The sequence below is a fragment of the Typopeltis vanoorti genome, chromosome 26 (assembly GCF_054136105.1).
Source record: "Typopeltis vanoorti isolate ZY-2024b chromosome 26, IOZ_Tvanoo_1.0, whole genome shotgun sequence".
Classification (NCBI taxonomy): domain Eukaryota; kingdom Metazoa; phylum Arthropoda; class Arachnida; order Uropygi; family Thelyphonidae; genus Typopeltis; species Typopeltis vanoorti.
This window is the reverse complement of record NC_143574.1, coordinates 29,982,585-30,009,800: the sequence shown is the minus strand read 5'-3', so window position 1 is coordinate 30,009,800 and position 27,216 is coordinate 29,982,585. Positions and strand designations below refer to the sequence as shown.

Genomic DNA, 27,216 nt, shown 5'->3' with positions numbered 1-27,216 from the left:
CCAGCTAGATATAAGAGGCCTAAACTTTCAATTCTGTTTTGTTCAATTTGTTTAGCATCTCTTTCTTTTGAATACCAGTTCGAAATAGAATCGATGTATTTATTTGTATATAATAAGATTAGATTTTATTCCAAGTTCTGTCTTGGCATTTTTTGCGTTTGGCTGAACTAACGGAAGTTGACACAAAATATTCTGCAACTATATTCAAATTTGTCTTCTTATTGGATTTTTCCTCCATTCTGATTTTTTATCCTTTCCAAGGATAAAGAATCAAAATACTCTTCATTCGTGTTCTAATTCATCTTCACTAGAAATATCTTGTTCGGTATCCGAATCTTCTGAATGAACTTCCACATAATCATCATCTTCTAAATCACTTTTATCTTTGCATTCAACTCTATCATTCTCATCATCGGACTCGAGTAACATTCGCTGAATCTCTTCAACATCAGATGGATTATCCAATCGATATATTTTTCTAGTCATTTTCAATGGTAAATAAATAATAATAAAAAAAAAAACACTAAATTAATACTATACTGACATCGGAGTTTCGCAGTATCTGAAAGATACAATTTACTATCAAATATCACACACCCTTGCATAACTGTGTGGAATATCACTCGCAATATACACATGCGCAGCTAGTCGTGACTTCTAAGCTATACACTGGATATGTGTAAGAATATTTATATTAAACAATTTGTTTGCATCTGTCAGATCAGCTGCAACAATCGCAGGGTTAAATAAGGGTTCTGATTTTGCTCACTTCCTAATGAAGTGTCTAATTTGAATTTCATATAAAATATTTAGAGACATGAAGTCTTTACCAACTCCTCTAAATGATAACATACGATTTAAAAGATAGAGAACACATGCAATTAACAATCATAACAAAAATATACTTAATGAATAGAATGAAGTTGGGTATTTGTAATGTGGATTCCTACAATTAATCTTACAGCACCACATAGATGTCACGTGACTGATGAATTTTATTGCCTAGCAGAGATCACCAGCCTACTCACTGGAACCGTGAAGTGGCTTGAAAAAGTATTCTTTAGATGCATCTTAAAATAACCATGATAAACAATATTCATGCCAATTTTAACGCAAGGACCTAAGAGTTAAGAGAAAATTAATTACATGAACAGATGGCTTTCATGTCAGTACAGACATTATTAGTACTCACGAATATACTGCATATTTAGTCCAAGGTGTATGGTCAATTAAATAGAATGGACAATAGGAAAAAGACTTAGAGAAAAATCAAAATCAAAACTAAGTTATGAAGCCAGAAGTGCCTTAAAAGACAAATATAAGCACTGAAACCTAAGAGACAGACTAAAGTGACCAAGTAAGTTTTCTCTTAGGTCATATGATTTCAGTACTGCTTTCCTATATACTGTGCAGAACTTAAGGATACAATCCAGGAAATGATTAGTTGTGTGTTCATACTGAAGGAATTTTTATTTACAAGATGCAGCAGCTTCATACCTCTACAAGTCATCAGAATCTTACCTTTTCATGAATCTCCTGTGTTGACTGGGCATCACAGAAGGCAACAGTGGCAACATCTTTTAAGATGGGCATTTCAACAGAGCAATCCCTCCCATCCAGGAGAGCAACAAGTGGGCGTGTATGCATGGGGCCGTTTGGGATAGGAGCACGAGCACCAACTACAAAAGAAAAACATTATATATTGGAAATAAAGAAATCATGAATGCTAAGAGTTTATTTCTATTTTTTTCTGTAAGAATCAACTATACACTTCTGAGGTAATAATATGTAAATAAAAAATAAAATGCCTTTAATTTTATGCTAATCATACATAGATGATTCAATCTCTTCCTCTCTTTTTTTTTTTTTTTTTTAAATCTCCATTGCTTTTGAACTCCAGAACTTAAAAATCATAACTACCATTATTTAATAATGTTAATAAGCTTTTTCTCTTTTCAATAATAGTGTACTAGCATGAGTTTTATCCATCTCTACTGTGCAAGAGGTTAAACATTATTACAATGATGCTATTTCAACAAGAGAAAACTGCATAGCACTCAGCTTTTGTGCTTCTCATTCAGGCAGCTACATGACTAAGAGTTGCTACTTTGTTTTGGTTTTCTTGATATTTGTGAAAATACCTAAAATGTCAAAATTGAGATTACTGTAGGATCACCACGTGCAACTACATTCTGTAACTAGCTCTGTGTATACTATACATTACAGTTATCCAATTGATGATTATTACTACTTTATTTATTTATTATTTTTTTTTTATGTGAATGAATTCCACCCATGAAAGGTTGTGAACATAGAGTATATCAGTATTAGCACCATGAAAAGTGCTAATACTGATATAAAGGATTGGATAAAAAGGAAATCCTGCTTAGAGACCAAACGTGAAACTTTTCATACTCCAGGCCTCCAAAACTTAGGTGGGAGACTAATTTCATACCCAGAGACATTCACAGACATTCATGCCCATGATGAGATTCAAAGTCCCAGCTTGTTGGGTATCCACATGTCCAACCTAGCTGGTGGTTTAACATGATCAATAACATTTACAGTATTCATTTAATGCATTCAATAGTCTTGGTGAGTGATCAAAATGCACAACTGCCATTTGAGCAGAAATCAAGTTTTCTAAACTTGACCCCTTCTATTAAAGTCACATTTTGATTAATTAACAGTTTTTCTTCTTTAACTATTTTTCCAATGTGATTCACATTCGACAAGGTCTATAGTATCAGTGAACTAGGATTAGGTAATCTGGGACCTATTTTGAGAAACAAGAACTTTCTCAAATTGATAGCAAATCCAGTTCACAGCTTTGATTATTCCAATCACTTCTCTTTCTTGTTGGAAAAACTTTGTATTACACCAATGAACAAAACTTACCAATCTCTACATATAACTATCTTTTTAGTATCATTAAAGAGAACTTTCTCCATTTTCTACTTTTAATAATAAATCTGTATTTACAATGATATTTCTCTTCTCAGGAAAATTTTGACTTGCTATCTTTCTTGATGCAAACATATTGTGTAAGTTGTCTTCTCTGTATTTAAGAGAATAGGTTCCATTTTATTCTAGGTATTATGTTAAATGACTATTATCCCTATAACATGCAGATATGTCCACCATGAAATATAGTTCTCGAATCTAGAGAGTGAGAGAGAGAGGTCATTAATAATTCATAACAAATGTGAAGAATTAGATTAATTAATGACAAGATTTCACTGCAGCCTTTTTCATTCAGACATTTAGTTTCCACTCGAATTTTCCTTTGAAAAACTATGCAAGACAAGATCAATGGGCTATACAAGTCTGCAGAGTAAGCATTCAAAACATCCATGCCTTACCCAACTGAGCTACTGAGGCAGACAAAATCTGCATATGCATTTCCCCACTTTACTCTAATTTAAAACACATGTAGTGACTAACCATTACCCATTCCTTGTTCAAGTCAATTTGCAGAATAATTTTTTTCCCCTTTTTTCCTAGTATTCTACTGCTATTCTTTGAAATAAAAGTGACCCTCATTGATGTAACACTTTTTCAGGAATCAGAAATTGTTAGGTCTAGAGAATAGGTGCGAGTTAAAGGATAGATCATGGATAGAGCATTGCTCATAAAGAACTAGATGTAATAGGAATGTGAATGCTCTACTAAAAAGTCATGTTAAATGCTTATTAAAAAATTATTTTATTTTTGAATAAGACACTATATCATCAGTGGCCATTTTATGACTGTGCCAGATTACCAGAAAAATCTGGATGTGCTTTCAAGAAGGCAAAAATGAACTGATGTCAAATATTGATATATTCTCCAATTGAATACCATATATATTTTGCCTGAAAACAGTCTCTAGCAACACTGTTTCGTAAAGCAATTTGATGAACAAAGTTAATTTTAAACAAAAGTTACTTTATTCATTCCGGCTATAAAAATCCATTTTAAGTTATGATTCTAAGTTTCTTCCTCATATTAGCAAACATCCCTACTGCCAAATGAAAACAGAGTTTCAGCTGAAAGAGAAAGTAGAAGTAAAGTTTTGTTCCATTAACACAATACCCCCTCCCAACTGCTACATGCACATGTTCATAATCTCTCCTATAATCTTAAAATGTTGCATTGTTTCCTTAATCTTTATTTCTTTCTTTCTTTTTTTTTTTAATAGGAGCATCAGAATTCTTCGTATAACTCACATGGGAGGAACATATATTATTCCTCAGCTTCTTCAAAGAATGTTACTGTAGCAGGATTATATATAATTTTTTTAAAACAGATCAACATGAGTTCTCCCTTTTTAAAATTACATTATTAGCAAACATTCACTTAATTTCTCCTGGGCATGTCACTTTAAGAAGTCACCAGACAAATTTAAACAGATGTTTATTGAAAATTAATATTCCCATTAAACTACTAATGGAGAAAATCCCTACACAGGTTGTTGCGTAGAGAAGGGGGTGAGGGAAAGGAAGCACAAAAGCTACTGAAATAAGCATACCCAAGTTGTATTTAACATGTTACCATATACAAACTTATCACCCAAATACCTGCTAGTCATTGTGGACTGAAGTGTACTTTCAGTTTGTACCATTGGTTGGTTTAACAACTGGCTCACAAAATTCTCGTAAATTTAACAATTTGCTCGGGTCAACTGCCAGAACTAGGGACTTTTGACATGAACCACTGGGTATTATTAATAGTAAATCTAAAGATATACTATCTTTAGATTTATTTTTATTTTTTTGTGAACCTACAGTATGTTTGTATGTTGATAATGTGAATAACAATAGGTAAAAGATAAATAAATGCAAAAGTTCAATAATGAAAAGGTGAAAACATTTGTAATCCTGAGGCCAGCACAAAGATCATGATAGTACACCCACCTCATTAAGAACCAAAACACAGCCACTTCGTAGGCAAATGCTGGTGCTGCTAGCTCTTTTTCTAAATCCAGAGTAATTTAATAAAAAAAGGTGGCACACCTTTTGGCAACTGCTATAGGTAAAGATGACCTCGCTATAGCTTCTGCCTGGCATCTTCACCTCTGGGCCTGGCTCCCACTGAAGAGACCTCAATAAAGGTCGAAACTAGTCTGGGTAGTGGCCAATCCCTTAATGCATAACATTATACATATCTGCAAGGAGATGTGTTTTGCATTATGGGAGATACTGGGATACGAGCGTTGTTAGCTTGGTCCATCTTTGCTATGAGTTGCCCGATGTTGTACTACCTTACCGCAGTAAAGGTAGTACAACACCATATTCAGTCCTGAAGATATTTTCAGGCGCAAACTTTGTTTGCTCACACTTGGATAAAGGATTAAACTAACTACTAAATATATGAAGAGCCAAAGGCTTCGATTCGGCGACATAACTTATTTAAGTTAAGGGATATTACATCCCATATTATTTCTTAGCCGAATAAGAAACTCAAAGAGTTTCATGCCGAATATAGAAACTATATAAAGTTCAGCGATTCCAAGCGTAAGCAAATACCTGGATAGTGCAGCAACTGACCCTTAAGGTAGTGCAAGCTGAGGCAACATCATGAGGCAATAGAGGTTGAAACCGGTCTGGGTAGTGACCTTCTCTCATAATGTAGAACAGTAATACAGCTCCTAGGAGCTAAGTTCACATTATGGGTAAATATCAAGAATAGCGATTGGAACTTGCTCCACCTTTGCTATGAGTTGCCTCAGCTTGCACTACCTTAAGGGTAAGTTGCTGCACTATCCAGGTATTTACTTACGCTTGGAATCGCCGAACTTTATATAGTTTCTATATTTGGCATGAAACTCTGAGTTTCTTATTCGGCATGAAACTCTGAGTTTCTTATTCGGCTAAGAAATAATATGGGATGTAATATCCCTTAACTTAAATAAGTTATGTCGCCAAATCGAAGCCTTTGGCTCTTCATATATTTAGTAATTTATTAGGACACCTCTTGGCAATTCTCATAGAAGGGATGCAAGTTCTGTTCGCTACAAACTTGGTATTATTAACTAGGTCTACCTACTCACTGATGAGACCTCAATAAAGGTTGAAACCGGTCTGGGTAGTGATGAGCTTCTCTCATAATGTAGAACAGTAATACAGCTTCTAGGAGCTAAGTTCACATTATGGGTAAATATCAAGAATAGTGATCGGAGCTTGCTCCACCTTTGCTATGAGTTGCCTCAGCTTGCACTAAACCTTAAGGGTCAGTTGGTGCACTATCCAGGTATTTGCTTACGCTTGGAATTGCCGAACTTTATATAGTTTCTATATTCGGCATGAAACTCTGAGTTTCTTATTCGGCTAAATTTATTATATGCTATCTACTGCAGTTTGGCTAGCCAACATCTCATATACACTAACTGAAGCAGGTGTTGAAAATATACTGTATATTACAAAGCAACAGTAACCTTTTTATATCCAAAATTCTGGCTGAAAAAGGCTGGGGAAGATTGTCAACCAAGTTCTTTGTGAGGAATGCTATACTATATTAAATTATTCATGTTACATGGAAATTTATTCTAAAAATATTAATTTTTTCCCAAACTTACTAGGTGTATTGTCCATACGAGGCCTTTTGATTGGCTTCTTTTTGTCCATAAGTGCAGACCACGTGTTGACAAGAGGGATGTTGGCAGCAGAATTCCACACCACTTTTTAGAGGTATTTAGGAATTAAAGGAATGAAAGTTTGCTGTTCTTTTGAAGAAATCTAAAAGAATACAATGAATAACTCTATGAAGTTAAAATATTTTTAAGGCTAACATAATTAGTATGTTACAGCAAATTTGAAATGATTGTTATGAGGATAATTATGACTTTTTCATTTCATTAGAGGATTATAACAAATATATATCCAAAAGTCCATGATATTAAGTGACAAACTGCATTATATCCTTTTCTGATTGGAATGGGCAAGTGTGATAAATGCGTAATGATCTAGAAGGAAGAATGCTAACAGATATGGAATGCTGTTGGATAATGCAGTTTTATGGAACAGTCCCATAAAACATAAATCTCTTAACAGCAATAAAAGAAATGAAAGTCATTTGCCCATTGCTTTTCCTCCAATATGCATTGCTTGTAGAGTTTATTCTGGAAGGAAAAACACTCATGTTTATAAGAAAAGAATGTTACTATACTTAGAGGAATATTTGTAAAGAGAAACTACATCTAAAAGCTGATTAAAAGGTCAAGTTAGCAACAAAATAATCCGGGAAATGTTACTTTTGATATCTTCATAGTTTTTAGTGTTCTTTCTTTTGGAAGAATGCTAAAACATGTTTTCTAAAAGATACTTTACAATTGTGTGCTAAAGACCAAACACAGGACTTAAGTGCAGCAGTAGTCTCACACCAAGCAATGAAATTCATCTATGCCTAAAGACATTCAACACACACCTTTGCCTACAGTTGGATTTAAACTCCTGACTTACTGGCTGGAGAGTGGAGACACTATTCACTCAGCACCAGGCCAACAATAGAGGCAACAGAATCCACTAGAGGCTTTAGGAATAATTCTCTTTGCGGCTTTTTAGAGTCTAGTTTAAACAAGGATCTTTTTTTTTTATTGTTTCTTTGTCCCAATATTGTACTTCATCTAAATGCTTATGTATTAAGCATAAGCATATGTTCTCTAGTATATAGACACGAGTCCAAGCAGCAGTCAAAACAGTGCACGATGCCTGGGAAAGAGCTGAAAAAAGCAAAGACTGTTTTGTCATCTGGGAAGGTGATGGCCACTGCTTTTTGGGATTCCCAAGGAATTATACTGATAGACTATTTGGAAAAGGGTAAGACAATAACAGGAGTTTCTTATGCATCATTGTTGGACTATTTAAAAGAAGAACTGAAGAAAAACGGTCAAGATTGGCACACACACACATCAGCCATCGCAATGGCCGAATGGCACGAATCGAGGTTCGAACTGGTTCCACATCTACTGTGTTCTCCAGACTCGGTCCTATGTGACTACTTCTTGTTCCCAAACTTAAAAATTCGGCTTAGAGGGAAAACATTTTCTTCGAACGAGGATGTCATCAAAGCTGTCAATAACTATTTTGCATAATTTGACAAATCCTACTTTTTAGATGGGATGAAAAAATTGGAAACTCGCTGGACCAAATGTGTAGACCTCAATGGAGACTATGATGAGAAATAAAGGTGATTTTTTCCCCCAAAAAAATGTGTTCAACTTATTTTTTTTTACGAAACTTTTCAAACAACCCTCGTAGGATTAGAGACAAATTTCTTCTATTGCAGCATAACACAATATCCTAACACATACTTATTATTTTTAATTGTCATTCCATTTGTATTTTCTTTAACTCCTTTAGTGGATCAGATAATGGTCAAGAACCATGATCAAAAATTCAGCACTTAAACTATGGAAAGATATGATGGATGTGTCACATTAAAAGAATGATATCCAAATACATAACTCATTACCACATGCACACAGAAACCATGCAAGTAAACGTGTGATGACCAAAGTAGAACCCACAGATTATTGAAGTGTGTGTGCAAGAAGTAGGTTTCTTGGAAACCTACTTCTCCAAATACTTATTTCAGCATAGTGGAAGTGATTAATGCACTTTTTGCTTGCAAAATACACAAAAGAGCATTTGTCATATTTGATTGCCAGCCTGGCTGGCCAAATGGTTAGCCTATGAACTCTCCAACTGAAAGGCTGGAGATTCAAATTTTACTGTGGGCATGGATGTTTGCAATTATCTTCACGTGAGAGATGAAATCTGTTAATTTCATAACTAAGCAAAACACAAAATCTCATTCATATTGAAATATCAAAGATGTATATTGATAATGCAGAAGAAAGCATTTTACACAAACCCAACAACAGATGAAATAAAATTCGTACTAGTTTTAAATTTTCTTAGAATATGAGAACATGAGTTGTAAAATGAAGCACAAAGCATAAATCCCCTCGAAATTAAGGTAATGGATATTTATTACTGGAAATGATTTCTTACAAAACTTAAATACTCCTCAAGTGGAAGGCTTCTGTTGTTCAGTCAGTAATAATGATACCATTTAGTTGGAAAGATCTAGGTTTGAAACCTTTGCGACACGAGAAACTTTATAGGAGCTTTTCAATTGAAAGTGAATTATCTGTCTCATTTGGATGAAAAGTAGTTTCTTCCAATAAACTTAGAATGCTTCATTTAGCAAAACACGCATACTGGCCAGAAGAACACATACAATTAACAGACATGAAGAATTACTGTGTATAGTCTTCAATTATGCATGTTTTCCAGCTAGTTTGATTATTTGAAATTTTGAGGAGGAAAACCCCATCACAGAATAAGCAAAGAATACCACCTTTCCATTACTTGAATTTTATAAATAATCCTTGTATCCTAGATTTATGGCAGTAATATTGAAAGGGCCTTTTACTTTCAAATTATCAACAAAAGGTCCACATACCTTGAAACACAAAAGTGCTTGTGCATGTATCTGGCACAAAAGGAAGAGATAAGTTAACATAAGAGGACAAAGAAATAGTCCAACTTGCAAACCTATACAATTACTACAAAACAATGTAATATAAGTACTTTATTGCTGATAAGTCAAAATAAAGTCATTCAAATGCAGTTATTGAAATGTGAATACTCTAATGGTAAAAAAATTCCATGGTAAGAAGGGCATAGTTATAACAGTAATGAAATACTGATAATTTAAATATCCTGTGTGGAGGAAAGTAAATGGAATATTTCACAGCAAATTTAACTTCTATTACCATGTATAATTTATCAAAAAGACTGTTCTAATAATGAGTGTTCACTTTGTTAAGATTTATCAACCAGGCATGTGTAATGGTGCACAGTGCTACTACTAACTTGGATTAAGAGACAGTGGAGAATGAGAATGTGGTTCAAGAGCTGTAACAAAACCTGGATAACAATTCGTGCTTTGTTCACCTGGAGTGCTATTCGCCGGCACTCCAGGTGAGCAATTGGGGCTTCCTCATTCAAGCTTTAGACGTCGTATGAAGAACACGTGTTGTTTTACAAATGCTGAGATGACAGACATGCACCTCGTTTATGGGTTAGTTGACGGTAATGGACGAGCTGCTGTACGAATGTATTGTGAAAGGTACCCAAACAGACGAGTATCACATCACCAAATGTTTGCGAATTTGCATCAGAATTTGCGTGACTATGGATCATTCAGGGATCGCAGACATGATAGTGGGCAGCCACGATCAACGCAAAAACCCGCCATTGAAGAGGAGGTGTTGCATGTGATGGACAATAATCCAGAGACAAGCACATGCACCATTGCCTCTGTTATAGGAGTATCTTGATCCAGTGTATTGTGTTTTGCACTTGAGTCCTTACATCCATTTCATCTGCAATGGGTCCAGTTACTGATGGCCGAAGATTATCCTCGCCGTGTGGAATTCACACAGTGATTTCTGCAGAAAAGTGCCGTAGACCCAGATTTTCCAACTTGTGTTTTGTTCGTGGATGAAGCTCCATTTACCTGCGAAGGGGTCTTCAATCACCACAATGCTCGTGTGGTCCCATGAGAACCCACACACTGTGCGATCACATGATGCACAACAACGCTTCGCCATTAATGCATGGGCAGGTATCGTCGCTCACTGTTTAGTCGGCTCATACCTGTTACCACCCCGACTGGACTCCCAGAAGTATTAGACCTTTCTGGAAGAAGTTCTGCCGGATTTACCGAACAATGTTCCAATGACTGTGCATCAGCAGATGTGGTTCCAACACGACGATTTTGACATTTCTGTGCATTCGTATTTCGACAGGTTCTTTGGGGCTCGATGATTGGGCGTGGTGGACCTGTCGCATGGCCCCCACGCTTTATCGAGCTGATTTATCGAGCACCTGATTTATCGAGCATTGATCTTTCTGTGGGGGACCCTTAGAATCATGGTATATGAAACGCCTGTTGCCTCTGACATGGACCTTGTGGCAAGATTCGGCATCGCCGCTGCTAATATCCGAGAAACTCCAGGTATTTTTTCGAAAATGTACAGCAATCAATGCATCGTCGGTGTCAGGCATGCATCGTTGCTAATGGTCGTAACTTTGAGCACCTGATGTGAAACCATATTATGTATCCAACTACTACTGAACTGTTCAATTATGCCTACACTACTCGCTGCCTTGTGTTATCTCTGTATCTTTGTATCCCTGTTAGTACCTTACAGTTCCGGTCATGCTTTCCTATGTGAATATGGTTGATTTTGATGTTCTCTACCTCCCCTCAAAGTTTGTACGTGGAATTTTGAACCACCCTGTATATGCTAAAGGAGTGTTTAACTGAATTATCAATGTCCTTGACATGTTTGTATAACTTGAGTCTCAGCTCAGAAAAGATCAACACAGGAATGGAACAAATATATGATAGTCCATTGTAAAAGATAAAAATTGATACAAAAACCAATGTATAACTACTGACCTATCATTATCTCTGGAATGGGTGAAAATTTTAGAGAAAGTGGTAAGAACTTACATACAAAAATGAGTTAATAGACAATCTATACTTTTCAAGGAAACAGCGCGAGTTTACTAAAGGAAAATCATGCCTGATAAAGTTGCTCGTATTTTATAATGATATAGTGAGTTGGATAAAGGGAATGGATGCATTATGATGTCCAACTTTACTAAGGGATTTGACAGAATACCACATGAAAGGCTGCTCGATAAGCTGGAGAATATAAGATTGGAATATAACCATTGACTTGGATAGTGGGTGGTTGATGAGTATCAGAAAGTGGTTTACATCAGGCATGAATCTGCCAAATTCAATATATCCCTGCGTTATTCTTGGACCGTAGTAGTTCACTCTATACATTAATAATATTGCAAAGGATCTGTGACAGATGTTTGTTTGCTAATAATGCAAGTATAGGCAAGAAAATATGGGCAAATGATACTGGCTGTCAATTCAATGTTAGTTATGCACTAAGTATAGAGTTATGCACTTTGGCATGATGATATTTTCAATGGCATATTATTAGTAGTACTATGCCATGAAAACCTGATGAGGCTATTGATCTTGGAGTTATAATGGATAGGAATTTGAAGTTAAAGTTAAAAAGGGCACATAACAAAACTGCAAACACAACCTAGAAGAAAACTGCAATGTTGAAACAAATAATAGGAAAAGGAAGTAGTATTTCTTCTTTACAAGGACTTTATACAACTGTCCCCAGACTACTGTGAGCAGATTTGGTCTCCTGGGTTTGGAGGGAGGTAAAAGAGCTGTAGAATGGATGAAAAAAAGTAACAAAGATGATTAGAATTATGGAATATAAATTATGAGAACAAATTGAGAGTATCTGAACTGCAGGCGCTGGTAATATTGATAAAGAGGGATAATATGAGACAAAATGTTCTCCAGGAAAATCACTGCAACTGAAAAAGTTCGAAACAATTCAAGATTAAGGTTTCAAAGTTAACATGCCTATCACTGACAACACCAGCAAGCTTCATGACCCCACTGCCTCATCAGTTCAAGATGAGATCGAGGCAGAAAACAAGAAGTACAGGGTGGGCCAAAACTCACGAAGCGGTCTGAACTTTTAGTAACTTTTTTAATTAATTTTTGTTTTATTTTTCTAGACAGATTTTATAAAGAAGACCTTGGAGATTAACCATGGAAAAATTTACGACCGAACAGCAAACACAAATTGTGAAATTTTACTATCAAAACCAAAGATCAATAATTGTGACCCAAAGAGCATATTGTCGCCATTACGGCATGAGATTCTCCAAGTGAATCAATGATTAGAAGTTTGATTGCTCACTTTGAGGAACAGGATTCAGTAAGCTACCTTCCACGAACAGTCAGAACGTGCTTGGTTAGGAACGAAGTCACAGTAGAGCGAGTAAGGGAAAGCGTTGCAGAAGACCAGAGAACACCAACTCAAAGGTGGTCTGGACAGGTTGGAGTCTGCTGGATGTCACTCCAGAGTATTCTGAAAACATTGAACCTGTTTCCATATAAAATCCAGTTTGTGCAACAGCTGAAACCATTAGATTATGCCCACAGATTTCAAAAATTAGCAAGGAGATCCTGAATTTATCCACAAACTGATAAGGTCAGATGAAGCACATTTTCATTTGAATGGCTTCATTAACAAAGCTGCAAGTTTTGGGGTTCGGAAAATCCTAGGGCAATTCACCAAAGGGAACTGCACCCTCTTAAGTGTACAGTCTGGTATGGGGTGATGTTGGAAGAAGCGACCGGACCTTACTTTTTTGAGGACCATGTTGGGAATTCTGTCAATGTTAAAGGAGATGAATATCGGTCTATGATCGAAAATTTCTTACTCACAGCACTTCAAGATAAACATGACGTGGTTCTAACAGGACAGAGCGACAGCTCACACAGCACAGGCAACAATCCAAATGCTCAGACAAATTTTTGAGGGAAGAATAATTTCCTGTGGTTGCAACATAAGCTGGCCATCGCGTTCTTCAGATCTGATGACTCCTGATTTCTTCCTATGCGGCTATCTCAAAGAAAAAGTTTGTAAACAAGCTTAGACACCTCAACAGCTGAAGAGCAATATTCGGGCCAAAATCGGAACACTGGAACCAGAAACACTAAGAGGTGTCATGAAATGCTTTAGAAAGGACACATTTGTGAAGGAGAAAATGGACACCATTTACAAGATTTGATTTTTCACACCTAGTGGAAATTTATTTCCTATATATACTAAATATGATGCTATGGTATTGTAAATTTAAAACAAAAAATGTCATATCCCCCGCGTGCCCTGAGGCCACAGAGGTCTGACATACATCAGTTTGCAGGCCAAAGTTAACCCTCTGAGAATGGCCAGTCCCCAGCAGCATCAAATGATTGATCCCCTCCAACTACTAACTGCACTCAGATCTGCTTAACTTTTTGCGTGAGCCATTAGCAGCAATCTACTCTACCAATCGGCCAACCATTGCTGTCTAAAACAAAAAATAAAGGAGTTATTAAATATTGAAACACCTTTGTGACTTTTGGCACACCCTGCACAATGGCATCAGAGTGTTCCATTCTGAAATCAGTGCAATGCTAAAGGATAACATTTGCAGGCTCGCTGAACAGTGCAACTTCGACCCCAAAAAACTGTAATGTGTCAACACTCCAGGGAACACGATTACTGAGAGAGACAGAACAAACTTCCAGCACTTAATAAAAAAGCAGATCTGTATTCATATGAAGAACAAGTTGGAAGGTACCAGCCCCTTATCACATGTAGATCTACACACAATTTGAATAAAGGAAGTGTTATAACAAGAACTGGAAGAGAAACATTAAGGTGGAGACGATGGATAGACAATTAATTATAAAGAGGGAATATTAAGTGAGAAAAACAAATTCTGAAAATAACTGGTGTGGAAACCTGAATCCAAACACTACATAGGGAATCTGTGGGACCCATGCAGTCAAACTTCACAAAACCATTGCACAAATATATGTAGTCTCAAGATTTAACCTTAATCATGTTCACTTCCACCTACAGTCTGCAGAATCTCACCTATGTTTCCTGCCAGAAATGCAACTCTCAATCTCCTCAAACACTACTTATCTCTGCTTTCTCATCAACACACTCTTTGTCTCCTTTAACCTGAGAGGTGAGCTGTGACACCATGCCAAAGAGTATCTAACCTGCAATCTCCTAATAATGAACTCCTTTTTCTAAAAATCACTAACTCATTCTACCAAATTCATATGCTATCTCTACTGCTCTCCTCATGCCAACAACCAGTCTGAACTCTTTAAGTACCTAGCCCCAACTGCATGATCTGTGCAGTTCAAAGAAGACAGCTGCCTGCCCTCTTCGAACTGCACCGATCATGCAGGTAGAGAGGCTGAGATAACTGCAGTCACAAATGATCTCACGCAATTTTTTACATGCCTCCCAGAACACCAGACAACCCCAACCACTCCTCAAAAATGCTGGATGTTATCTTCACTAGTGATCCATCTAAGCACACTGTGAATGTTGTATATCCTCTAGGCAGCTCACAGACCACAACATATTGCAGATCTCTTCCTCCATGGAGCAACACACACAGAACCACACACATCGTATGACATTACAAGAAAGTCATGTCAGATTACTGTTTACAGTTATCTGACTATTTTCATGACACTGATTTTCATAATTTGGGGAAATTATTTTCATAATTATTCCCCAAATTCCTGCACTGTAAATTCTCATCTTATCTAAGCTCTGGTTCTCCGACAGATGTACTAGTGCTGTATAAAAGAAGAGCCAGGCATACTGCAACTGGCTTACATCCAAAACTCCATCTTCTATACTACCTACACCAAAGCACAGAAGAGCTGCAAGAAAATTATCACCATATGGAAAAGTGATCTTGAGAGAGCTAAAATCCAGTAGCTTTCATCCTGCCCAAATGGCATTCATGCCTTCTGAGCTCTAGCCAAAGTTACTGGCCATAACTTCAGTACAACACTACTCCCAAATGGACAACTGCATCACCACCGGCCACAAAAAAAAAAGCCACCCTCCTAGCTTCCTACTCCTTCTCCAATTCTTGCATAGCTGATCAAGGTAAATGTCAGTAAACATTCTAAGCACTTAACACCACATTTGAACTTTCACCACCAGAAAGAGAACAGAAAAATTTTGTTCAACTTGGATACCAAAAAGTTTCCTGGTCCTGATGATATTCCTCCAACTGAAGGTCTGTGCTCCAGAGTTGACTCCCACTCTCAGCTGCCTACTTACTTTCTTATTCCACTGGTATCTATCCTGCAGGGGGGGAGGAGTCTGACCACACCACCTCGTGCCCCCCCAGACCCTTGAAGCTTTTGACCAAATTTCTTATGGTCCGATTTCAAGGTGGCTAATGTGGCAATGGTATCCAATTTTTCAATGAAGAGTCACAGAAAGAAATCAACCAATAATACCACTTCCGGGGCTGCAGTGTGGGCTCCTGATGATAAATATGCTATGAGGATATTTATCATATTAACATTTTGCAACTCAATATCAATACTACTCAGAGAAAAATGGATGAACTTAAATAAATACTTTACAAAAACAATATCCATATTGATTGTCTACAAGAAACAAAACTAAACAAAAATCTGAACTTCAGCATCAAAGGATACACAGTTCTTAGGAAGGATAGAGAGGGAAGAGCAGGTGGTGGGTTTGCTATTCTTTTTAAGACTCCAGAAATCAAATTCAAAGAAATCACTCTAAATCAATATTTAAATAATAACAGTTCAACGGAAGCTCAAGCTGTTGAAATACACCTACCAAACCATTCTATTTCAATCACAAACATCTACCACCCTGATAATACAAATATTGATACAGACATCGCTGAAAAAAAGCAAAGCTCCAACTGATACAACCATCATACTTGGTGACCTAAATGCAAAAAGTCCAATGTGGAGCTTCCCCGATTTAGACCATAAAAGTCAACACTTGGAAGACCACTTTACAGATTTGGAACTCACAACAATTACAATGGACAGAGTACCTATCTCTCTAACACTACGGGAACTGAATCTACTATCAACATCGCAGCTATTAATTATAGCATTGCATCAAGTGCACAATGGAAAATTTTGGGAAATGCCATCAGTGACCACAGACTCACAATAACAACACTAAACTTCAAGATTGATCAAGAACAGCAAATCAAAATGACGTGGAACTTCAGAAAAGCTGACTGGACAAGGTTTTACTCAAATCTTTGAGAGCCTCTGTCAAGATGAGCCTGTCTCTGGAAACCTTGACAGAAAATTACAAATCCTTACTTCACACATCAATAAAGCTGCCAAAGCAACAATACCAAGAGGCAAACAGAAAAATACCTGTATACCATACTGGAAAGATCACAATATTGATTCAATGATCAGAAAGAAATTAATGGACATAACACACAAAATAGAGCAGGAAATTTGGAAGTGCAAGCAAGAGAAATAGAGCTTTGCAGTAACCTGGACCCAAGAAAAGATGGCCAACACTGAAACATTATTAGAATCCTAGACAACAATATCAAAGAAGAAGAGAACCAACAGAAAACAAACTTCATCATAAATCTGGGAAAAAGCTATTACAGATCAAGAAATTGCACACTGGCAAAAACCTATTCAAACAATTCTAAACTTCAGTATAACATAGAGGACAAGATCTTCAATAAACTCAAGTAAAATACTAAAACGAGCAAGAACATACCAATCTAATGACATTTAGTGTAAATTCTTCAGAGAAGAATTTACACTAAATGAACTAAATTCATCAAGAAAACTGCACCTAATAAATCTCCTGGTAATGATCTTATTTTTGGTTAAACACCTTGGCAATCATCCAAAAGAATGGAAAAAATCAGTTATTGTAGCCAGGCCCGGCTGGTGGCATGTGCAATATACACAGGCGCCTAAAAGATGTCAAAAAATATGAGATGAGGTTAAACGAACAACGAATTGTACATATAATTATGAATGTACGTCGTCTTCCGTTCGGGCCCCTTCAGATCTTCCAGGAAACAAACAAATAAATTCTGAAATTGTATCCTGGACACGATTATATCACTGTAATTTTTGATTAAAATTTATGAAAATATACCTAAAATGGTTCTTTATTTTTTGAGGTAACATAAATCAATTTATGATTAATTGTTAAGTTCCGTGTAAAAAAATTTTGTATAAGCAGGACTAATCCGCAGGAAACATTATACTGTAAAGCGGTTTTCATTTGTTTTTCATTTCCTGTTCGTTTTATTTACACTTTATTAAAAAAAAACTTTTTTTGGAAAGCCGCCGAACATTAATCGCACACACAAGAAAAATACTAGGTGCCAATGCTGATTGTACCCATCCTGAAACCTGACAAAAATGCTGCAGAATATCAAAGCTATAGACCTATTACATTAACTAGCATACTCTGTAAAATTACTGAAAGAATCATGCACTGGCTGACAAAAAATAAGAAAATTAACTACTACCAAACAATAATACTCATTTCAGGTAAAACCAACAAAAAAGACAACTGCCATATTACTTGATATGACTGCTGCTTTCGATCATGTTTGGATCAAAAAATTAATACAAACAGTACATTATATCAGAATTAGAGGAAGCGCTTTAATCTGGATCGCTGATTTCATGAGAGGAAGAAAAGATGATCAAGGTTAGAATTAATGCAGCAATCTAGAGAGCAGAGAACCTGGGCTGGTGTTCCCCAGGGCTCAGTACTCAGTCCCTTACTATTCCTTTTATATGTCAATAACATTCATCCCTACCTCACCGAAGACACAAAAGTAGCTTGCTATGCAGATGATATAGCCATCTGGCACACTAGTGCTATTTTAGCACTAGTGTGCCAAATGAGAGGATCCATGAGAGGATTAGAAAAATGGTCAGATGAACGTAAACTCAACCCAGATAAAACAAAATTAAGCACGTTTAGTACAGATAAGAAATAGACATTCCTACAATCCCAGTCATGATCAACAACAAGCTAATTGAAAAAGTCACAAATCCAAAATACCTTGGTCAGGTATTACATTTTGCACAAGACATCTCTAACACTTCCAACAGAGCTCTCAAAAAATTAAATATACTGAAAAGGCTTTGTGGAACAAATTGGGGTGCAAAGCCAAAAATCTTCAAAACTACTTACACTACACTAATAAGGCCAAAAATCGAATACGCACACCTATCTGGTCATCTTCGGCTTCATCGGTAAAGGAAAAATTAGACAAAGTACAAGCAAAAACATCCAAGATTATCATTGATGCAGTCTCATCCATCATCTCAACAACATCAGAGCCCAGCAGGAATGCGGGCTTGACCTGTTGGAGGACAGATGAAAATTTGCCACCATAAAATTCATTAATAATATCAGAAGCTACCAAAGCGATCATATCTCCCTAAAAACCTATGAACATTGGAATCAAAAATGCAGACTTCACATATCAATTTTACAATATGAAACTATCAGGAAGGAAATAGGTCTTAATCAGCTAAATGCCACATAAATAAAGAACCTCTATTTTCCAGTCCTTTATCTCCAAATACCTCCATAAATCTAAACCTTACCAAACTCTGTACAAAAAAAAGAATCAAAAGAAATGCTCAAAGAAAAAGGCCTAAATACTATCAACCTTCTTTCATCCTCCAAACAGGTTATTTGTTATACCGATGGATCGTCAGACACCAATATGATTAATGGAGGCACTGGTGTTCTCCTTCTACTCCCAAAAGGTGAAAAACTTTCAATAAAAGTTGGATCTGGGAGAATTACTTCCAATTTTACCAGCGAACTTTATGCAATAAATAAAACACTTGAAACCTACTTAACCCTTTCTGCCCTAGTGATTCCAATTGGAATCACTAACTTTCTTGGCCTTCATAGCCCATATTACATGCCAAATGTTTCCAATTCTGAAATGAATCATTAAAAATTAATCATTTCATTGTCAATGATTCATTGAAAATGAAATTTCCATGAATCATTGAAAAAAAAATACATTTTCATTTTCTGAAAAATGAAAATGTATTTTTCAGAAAAATACTTGATACCCTTGCTTTTTTAAACCTAAAGACAAAATAAATAGAAAGAAACATTTTTTTCACTTGGAAAAAAAAATTCAGGTCAGAAACGGTTAAAATTATCATCACCTCAACAATTAGAGGGAATTATAATTTACAGAGACTCAAGATCAGCTATGGAGGCAATCAAAAATAGCAATACCAAGCTCGCATAAGACACCCATAAACTCTTAAATCAACTAAAGTATTTAGGAAAAAGTTGCATTTTACAATGGATTCCTGCTCATGTAGACATTGATTACAATGAAGCATTTGATAAATTAGCAAAAGAGGTCAGAGAACTCAACCAAGAAACTGACACGATAACTCTTGCTGATGCTAATGCACTAGCAAAAGCTGAAGTAATTATACTGAAATCAGTGATACAACATCAAATTCCCGAAATCAATGTTGACAGAAAGACCTCTACCACAATAGTAAGACTACGAACAAGACATTATAGAGGAATGAAGATCAATACAGATGATACAAGAACATACAGAAACTGCAACAACTGCCTTAATACTGAACAGACACCCACTCGCATTTTTGCCCGTCCAGCAATTCAGCAGCCTTGCAAGCAATAGACTCTAATCCTGAACAACAGCTCTATACAAACAAAATCATCGACATAGCCAAAGTAGTTCCAGGAGCACATGGAAACATCTAAGACTCTTCAAAGGACAAGACAACAACAACATCTATCCTGCAGTCTGGAAATTAGCCCATCAACATATTCCTAAGAAGGGTGACAAATCTTTACCTTCAAACTACTGTTCAATTTTTCTTACCCCAATTCTTTTTAAAATAACAGAAATATCAACACGCAACTTCTATGCTGCCCTGAAGACAATCATCTAATAAATGACTGAAAGTATGGATTCCATCATTGCTGATCAACAGATCTAACCTATTTATATAATTAAGGGGATAATAAATCCCTCATTATTTCAAAGCCGAATAAGAAACTCGAAATCTAAGAGTTTCATGCCGAAGAACGTTTGGCAAGTCCAAGCGTAAGTCAACGCCTGGTGGTACAACACTAGGGCAACTCGGTGCAAAGATGGAGCAAGCTTCGGATCACTGTCCTTAATATTTATGATGCATTATGAGAAAATATTAAGGCCAGGGATCAAAGCTTGCACCACCTTTGCCCTAGTGTTGTACCACCAGGCGTTGACTTACGCTTGGACTTTCCGAACGTTCTTTGGCATGAAACTCTAAGATTTCGATCTTCGAGTTTCTTATTCGGCTTTGAAATAATGAGGGATTTATTATCCCCTTAATTAAATATTTACATCACCAAAAAAAGGTTTTTGGTTCTTTATTGTAGTAATAACATATATGAGTACACCTTTCTGGCAATTCGTATAGTAAAGTATGTAAGCTCTGTTCACTAAATCCTTGGTATTATCCAGGTCTACCTACTCACTGATGAGACTTCAATAAAGGTCGAAACCAGTGTGGGTAGTGACCTTCCCTCATAATGTAAAACAGTAATGCATCTCCTAGGAGCTGTGTTTTACATTATGAGAAAATATTAAGGACAGTAATCGAAGCTTGCTCCACCTTTGCACCGAGTTGCCCTAGTGTTGTACACCAGGAAGCGACTTACGCATGGACTTGCCGAACGTTCTTCGGCATGAAACTCTTAGATTTCGATCTTCAAGTTTCTTATTCGGCTTTGAAATAATGAGGGATTTATTATCCCCTTAATTAAATAATTTACGTCGCCAAAAAAAAAAAGCCTTTTGGCTCTTTATTGTAGATCTATGCTAGCCATCTCTGGAAAAGCTCTGGTGAATCTCAAGTGGTTGTCCTCGATATCTTCAAGGCTTTTAACTGAGTCTGGACCACATGCATATTAAAAAAACTCCTATCATTTGCTCTGCCCCCTGACTTCTACAGTTGGATAGCTAGCTTTTTGCTGAAGTCCCACAAGGCTCTGTTCTTTCACTCATCATCTTCCTTCTATATATAAATGATCTACTGTGTACCGAATTGACTGACAATTCAATACACAGTTTTGCTGATGATAGCATTCCTCCTTTTTGTTTGGAAAATGTTGCTAAAATTTTTTGGCTACCTTAAATTCTGCTATTAATAACATTCATGATTGAGGTTTGGGTAACTGGAATGCTAGCAAAACACAGCTCTGCATTATTTCCCATAAAAACAGACCCTTTTCTTCCCATTTTACCCTCAACAATACGAAAATTTCTATGTAGGAAGAAATGTACCTTCTTGGGATAACTATAGCCTCAAATCTCTCTCTCTCTCAGCAAAAACATAATCACAAATATTGTTTCCTCCGCATTAGGTTATCTTTCACTTCAGATGTTACTGTAACTCCATCAGCTCCTAACCCTAAACAAATCACAAATCCACCTGCCCATTGAATACTGCTTTCACACCTCACATCACATGTGCAGAAAACAATCAATGGAACAGTTTGCCATCTCGTCTTTCCAGTGGTGCACCTAAGACCTCCCTAAAAATACTGGATTCCATAAAAAAAAAGGTTAGTCCCCCCCCCCCCCCTCACAAATACTCCACACACACGTTCAATCTTCTATAAATACTTTTATGGCTGTTGTTCATCAGAACTGCATCAATAATTTCCCCACCGTATGTCAAATCAATCCAAACATGTGCAGAAGACAATCAATGGAACAGTCTGCCATCTCGTCCTTCCAGAGAAATGCAATACACAGCTTTTCAAATCAAAGGTAAAAATAAATTAAAGATGCCAAGAAATTATATTCTTGGTTTCATTCTTTATCCGAGTGTAAGCAAATAAAGTTTGCGCATGAAGTAACTTCACAACTCGGCTTATTGTATATAGAAACTTCACATTAATTGGCCTCAGTATCCCATAATGCAACACACATATCGTCACAGCCATGAATAATGCTGTGCATTATGGGAAGGGCCACTACCCAGATCAGTTTCAGTCTTTATGCATAGTATTATACATGTCGGTAAGGATATGTGCATTGCATTATGGAATACTAAGGCAACTGATGTGAAGTCACTTCACATGCAAACTTTGCTTACACTTGGATAAAGGATGAAACCATAATTTCTTGGCATCTTTAATTTATAGTATAATCAAATGTAAAAAGTGCCTTATTATCTATCCACAGTAACAGCATACTATCGGTTGGCCAACCTCTCATGGTTAGGTTCTCAATAAAATAAATACATAAAATGTGAGCTGTTTGGTGAGAATGAGCAGTTGCAAACCAGTCAATATGCTACTTGCATAAATTCTATATTAATGACATTTTTTGTTGGGGGGGGGGGGGGGAGAACTAGATACATAAACTGAATGCTCCTGAGTTGATTTCAGGCCAGAACAATGTAATCTCTTCAATAGATAAAAATCTAACTGCACCATTCGTGCCTGTGAAAACTCTTTCAAAAGGCAAACATTGCTAAAAGTTTCATATCTTCATTTCTTTATACGTATTTTTAATGTTGTTTCTACTGGCATATTTCTGTTAAGTTCTGAGGTATTTTTCTTTAAAAAATATCATTGAGCAACTATTCATGCATCAAAGAAGCCAGTGTCACAGTAATGAATCCCAAAGAACAGCCTCCCAAAAAAGTACATTTTTAATTATATTGTATATACAATCATAAAATAAACCAGTCAAATAATACAACACAGCAAATAATGATAAATATGCTTACCTAAAAAAAAAAAAAAAAAAACCTGTTGGCAAGTGGTCCACAAAATCTTTTAGTTTATGCCAGTGCATCTGCTTTATTATTATATCACACCTCCATGGAGTCCAAAGACTCATCGAGGGAGGACATCTACTCCACCAACCTTCATCATCTAACACCAACGTCACCTCTCGCACTAGTACTTTCACAGACAATCACAAACATCCATGCCCACGCCGAGATTTGAACCCGCAGCCTTTTGGCTGGAGAGTGTATACACTAACCACTCGGCCAACCAGGCCGGCAAAGGAAAGCTTTTTTTTTTTTTTTTTTTTTTTCTGTTCGAACCAGGGCCTTTCTCTTAATTCCATTTAATGTTTGTTATGCATGTTCTGTTTTAAGTCTTCCGCAATCTCAATAATACATGTATCTTGATTGGATGGGAGTTGAATTTCACTGCCTGGTTGGAGATGACTATCCTGCTTAATAACTAAGCAGTCACACCTTCAATCTAATGGTGAGCTGAAGCAACCTGAAAAATTTCCATATTTGGTCTCTAAAGCAGGATTTCCAGATTAAAAAGGACTAATAAAAATAGGAAAAAAATCCTAGCCAACACAGTATACTAATGTACGCTGCTTGGGAAGAAGTCAATGTACATCCCCACAGGCAAGGTACATCATGCCATGTAGTGAATCATGTGTTTGTAGGCAGTATAAATTGGAGTAATACGATGTTCCCAAGTCAGTACAAACTGTGCCTGGGTGAAATGGATGCTAGAAGTGAATTCACAGAGTTGAAAGATGTGCTGTGATAGGATGCCACATTGCAGGTCTTCAGTGGTGCAGAGCACCACTGAAGACAGTGCTGCATGTTGGTGGGATGTAAAAGCTTGTAAAGCTGTATTATGGAGCGAAGAATCATGCTACATCCTCTACTAAGCAGATGAATGGGTGTGGTGGATGCACAGCCTCTTACCAGTGTGTAATCCCTACTATGAAATTTGGAGGTAGCAGTGTGATGTATGGTCATATTTTGACTGGTTTGGCCTTGGACCTCTGTTTTTGTCAAGAACATTGAACTCTGAGAGATATCTGAACATTCTGGACAATGCAATGCTTCCTACTTCTGTGGCATTTCTACAGAACTGACCACTGTCTCTTAGCAAGATAATGCACCATATCATAAGGCTTCTACTCCAACTGTGTTATTTGTAGACATGAACGTCACCACACTTGACTGGCCTTCACAGAGCCCTGATCTCAACCCTATCAAACATCTGTGGGATGGAGTGCTGGGTGGTTAAGGGATGTCTGCATTACAACAGTTCCAGACATCAATACCTCCCTACAGGAAGCAAGGTCCTAAATTCTAACTGATTGCTATTGTATGCTTGTAAGATTGCTGAAGTCATTGCAGCAAAAGGAGGTTCTACATCCTATTAAAGTGGGCACCATGGCTGTTTGTTCCTCATACTACGGTGTCTGTTGACCTCTTTTCAAGCAGTATATCAGGTCTACAGAGTTTCATGTGCTAAATTACAAAAAATTACAAAATTGTAGTTTTATTGTGAAACCACACATTTCTTAAGAGCTTTTAATGGATAATTCTGAAGTTATAATAACACAGAATGACAATAAAACTTTTGAAATCAATAACACCATTTAAGTAAAAAACACACCTTTTGTAGCTCCACTTTGCCTAGATATAGGTGCCGATTGAAAGAATAATTACAAAAAGATGTAGCCAATTGGCAAAGGCATCTGGACAATATTCAGCTGTACATTTTTATGGGAATTCTTTTAATTCTGTTCTAAATCTGGAAAAAAAAAAAAAATATATATATATATATATATATATATAATAAATTCATACAGATAAAATCCTCAAGTTTGGTTAAAAAAAAATTACCACTATTAATCTTCAGAAAGTTTTCAAAATTCATATATAAGCATGGTGTTTATGGGGAATTACATGAATCTGGTACGGATAGACAGGGATGATGATCAGTGTCTGTTTTAATAATCAGATGTCTAGAGATAATAATGAAGTTATGAAAAACTTAGTTAAAATAATATATCACATTGGTTGTCAAAGCATCTTTCTGAAGCATAAAGATAAGAATATACATATGAACACAGAATGAAGATAACCAGACTGAGTACTATTTGGTTAGATTACATATTTATTTAGATTAGATAATGTTATCACAGCTCTACATCACTAAAGGACTTTAACAATTGATGCTCAGTTTTCAATAGGATTTAATAAGTAGCCTTGTTAAATCACCCACAAGTGCAGAAATAATAACTTGATTTTGTTTTGTGAATTATCTTTTTATCACAATGAACTGAAAAAAGACCATATAAAGATTCCTCCATCAGAATGCGAATGAAATTAGACTTTTTCACTCAAAGTGTGCAACTGTTCCATTGTTCTTCAATCTGCAATGAAACATGTAGGCTATCCATAATAGAGAATACCATAATCTATCTTGTGTAAAGATAGATTTTACTTTACACATAATCTTGTGTAAAGTAACAATTTTAAATGCTGATGAATTTAACGTGTTTAGGTGTTAGAAGTATATTCATTATTATGATACAAGTGCCTCTGAGAAATGTAAAAAGACCTGCATTATATATTAATATGATGAAAAAAAAAAAAAAAACTGAACTTAGACATCCCTTTCAGTACGCATACTATGAGATATGCTGTTTGATTGCATGCTCATTAAGAGAAGACCATTTCTGGAGGTCTACCATTACATTTAGCTAGCAAATGGTGTTAATTGGAAGAAAAGACGTTTATTGTTGAGCATTATTTTTGCTCACACGGAGTTGGTAAAGCAATTTGTCCAGGCCTACAACATGTTCATCATTTCTGTAAGCGTTCCCTAACGAATAGTGTCATTATTGTCTTAATTTATAAGTTCTGACATGCCAGAAGTGTCCTGCTGAGGGCATTCAGGAAGACCATGAACTGTTAACATTGATGCCTTTGCTTGGGGTATGTTGAAGGAATGGGTACTCCAGCATGATCCACCTTCAAACTTTGATGAACTAAGGAATAAAATTACACAATATGCCCTGATGTCCCAACCCTTGTTCTCTAAGATGACAGAGAACCTTCACACGTGCTACGAAACCTGTCTTGAAAAACAAGATGGCCATTTTGAACACAATCTACCATCGGTAATGCTTTATTCGACCAAGATTCCACCGATAGTCGTAGACAAATCACATGAATATATCAAATCACGTGTATAAACATATATCATTGTAGTTATTCAGTGCTGTTTTTCTGTGGCATAAGTATATTCACATTCCTAATGCATGAATTAAGGAGGGGGGGGGGGCTTAAACTTATACTTGTTCCAGTGAATAGCAAAGTCGACGTTCATAAGCATGTTTTCTTTTTCAGCTGATTTTTATATTTATGTTGATTTTCTTTTTTTTTTTGTTGGAGAATTTTAATGCAATTGTATTCCATAAAGGAAGAATGCAATGACACATGAAAAGAACATTAAGTGGGAAGGAAAGGGAGGAGAAAACTATTTTTTCTTCTCTTTTACAAATTTTGGTACAATGCATGAAACTCGCAGGTGAGGTTTTCCCATGTTTTAGAATTATTACTTCAGTAGTAGGGTTACTTGCATGCATTTCTTCTTCATCTTTTGTGTTAAGTAAAATCCGTTCCTCCCCCACCTGAGTACCCTGAGCCAAGTTAATAGTTTGTTTGGGGGGGGGGCGAAAAATGCATGCAACTGAAGTGAGGAATATCAATTCTCCTTATTTAATTTGTCAATTACAGAAACAATTGGCATCTACTTTTTGAACAACAATAGCCACAGTTCTGGAAACTAGCGATTTAGTTCCTATTTGGCATTTTTTCAACATCGACTGATAACATCTACGTTTGCGAAACGCAACAGCGATTCTACAGAAATAGCTTGGCCTTGGTTAT

General features: G+C 36.3%; 1 protein-coding gene across 2 annotated transcripts in view; it reads right to left on the bottom strand.

Moving 5' to 3' along the window:
• The window catches only part of CtBP (C-terminal binding protein), a 182,766-nt gene that overhangs the window by 70,722 nt on the left and 84,828 nt on the right, over positions 1-27,216 (bottom strand). For both annotated transcript variants that reach the window (XM_090414912.1, XM_090414913.1), the window contains exons 2-4: positions 24,932-25,069; positions 6,557-6,716; positions 1,522-1,679 (exon numbers count right to left, since the gene is read on the bottom strand). In XM_090414912.1, the coding sequence (XP_090271038.1) occupies positions 1,522-1,679; positions 6,557-6,605 (207 nt within the window). In that variant the 5' untranslated portion in view covers positions 6,606-6,716; positions 24,932-25,069. The remainder of the gene's footprint in view (positions 1-1,521; positions 1,680-6,556; positions 6,717-24,931; positions 25,070-27,216) is intronic.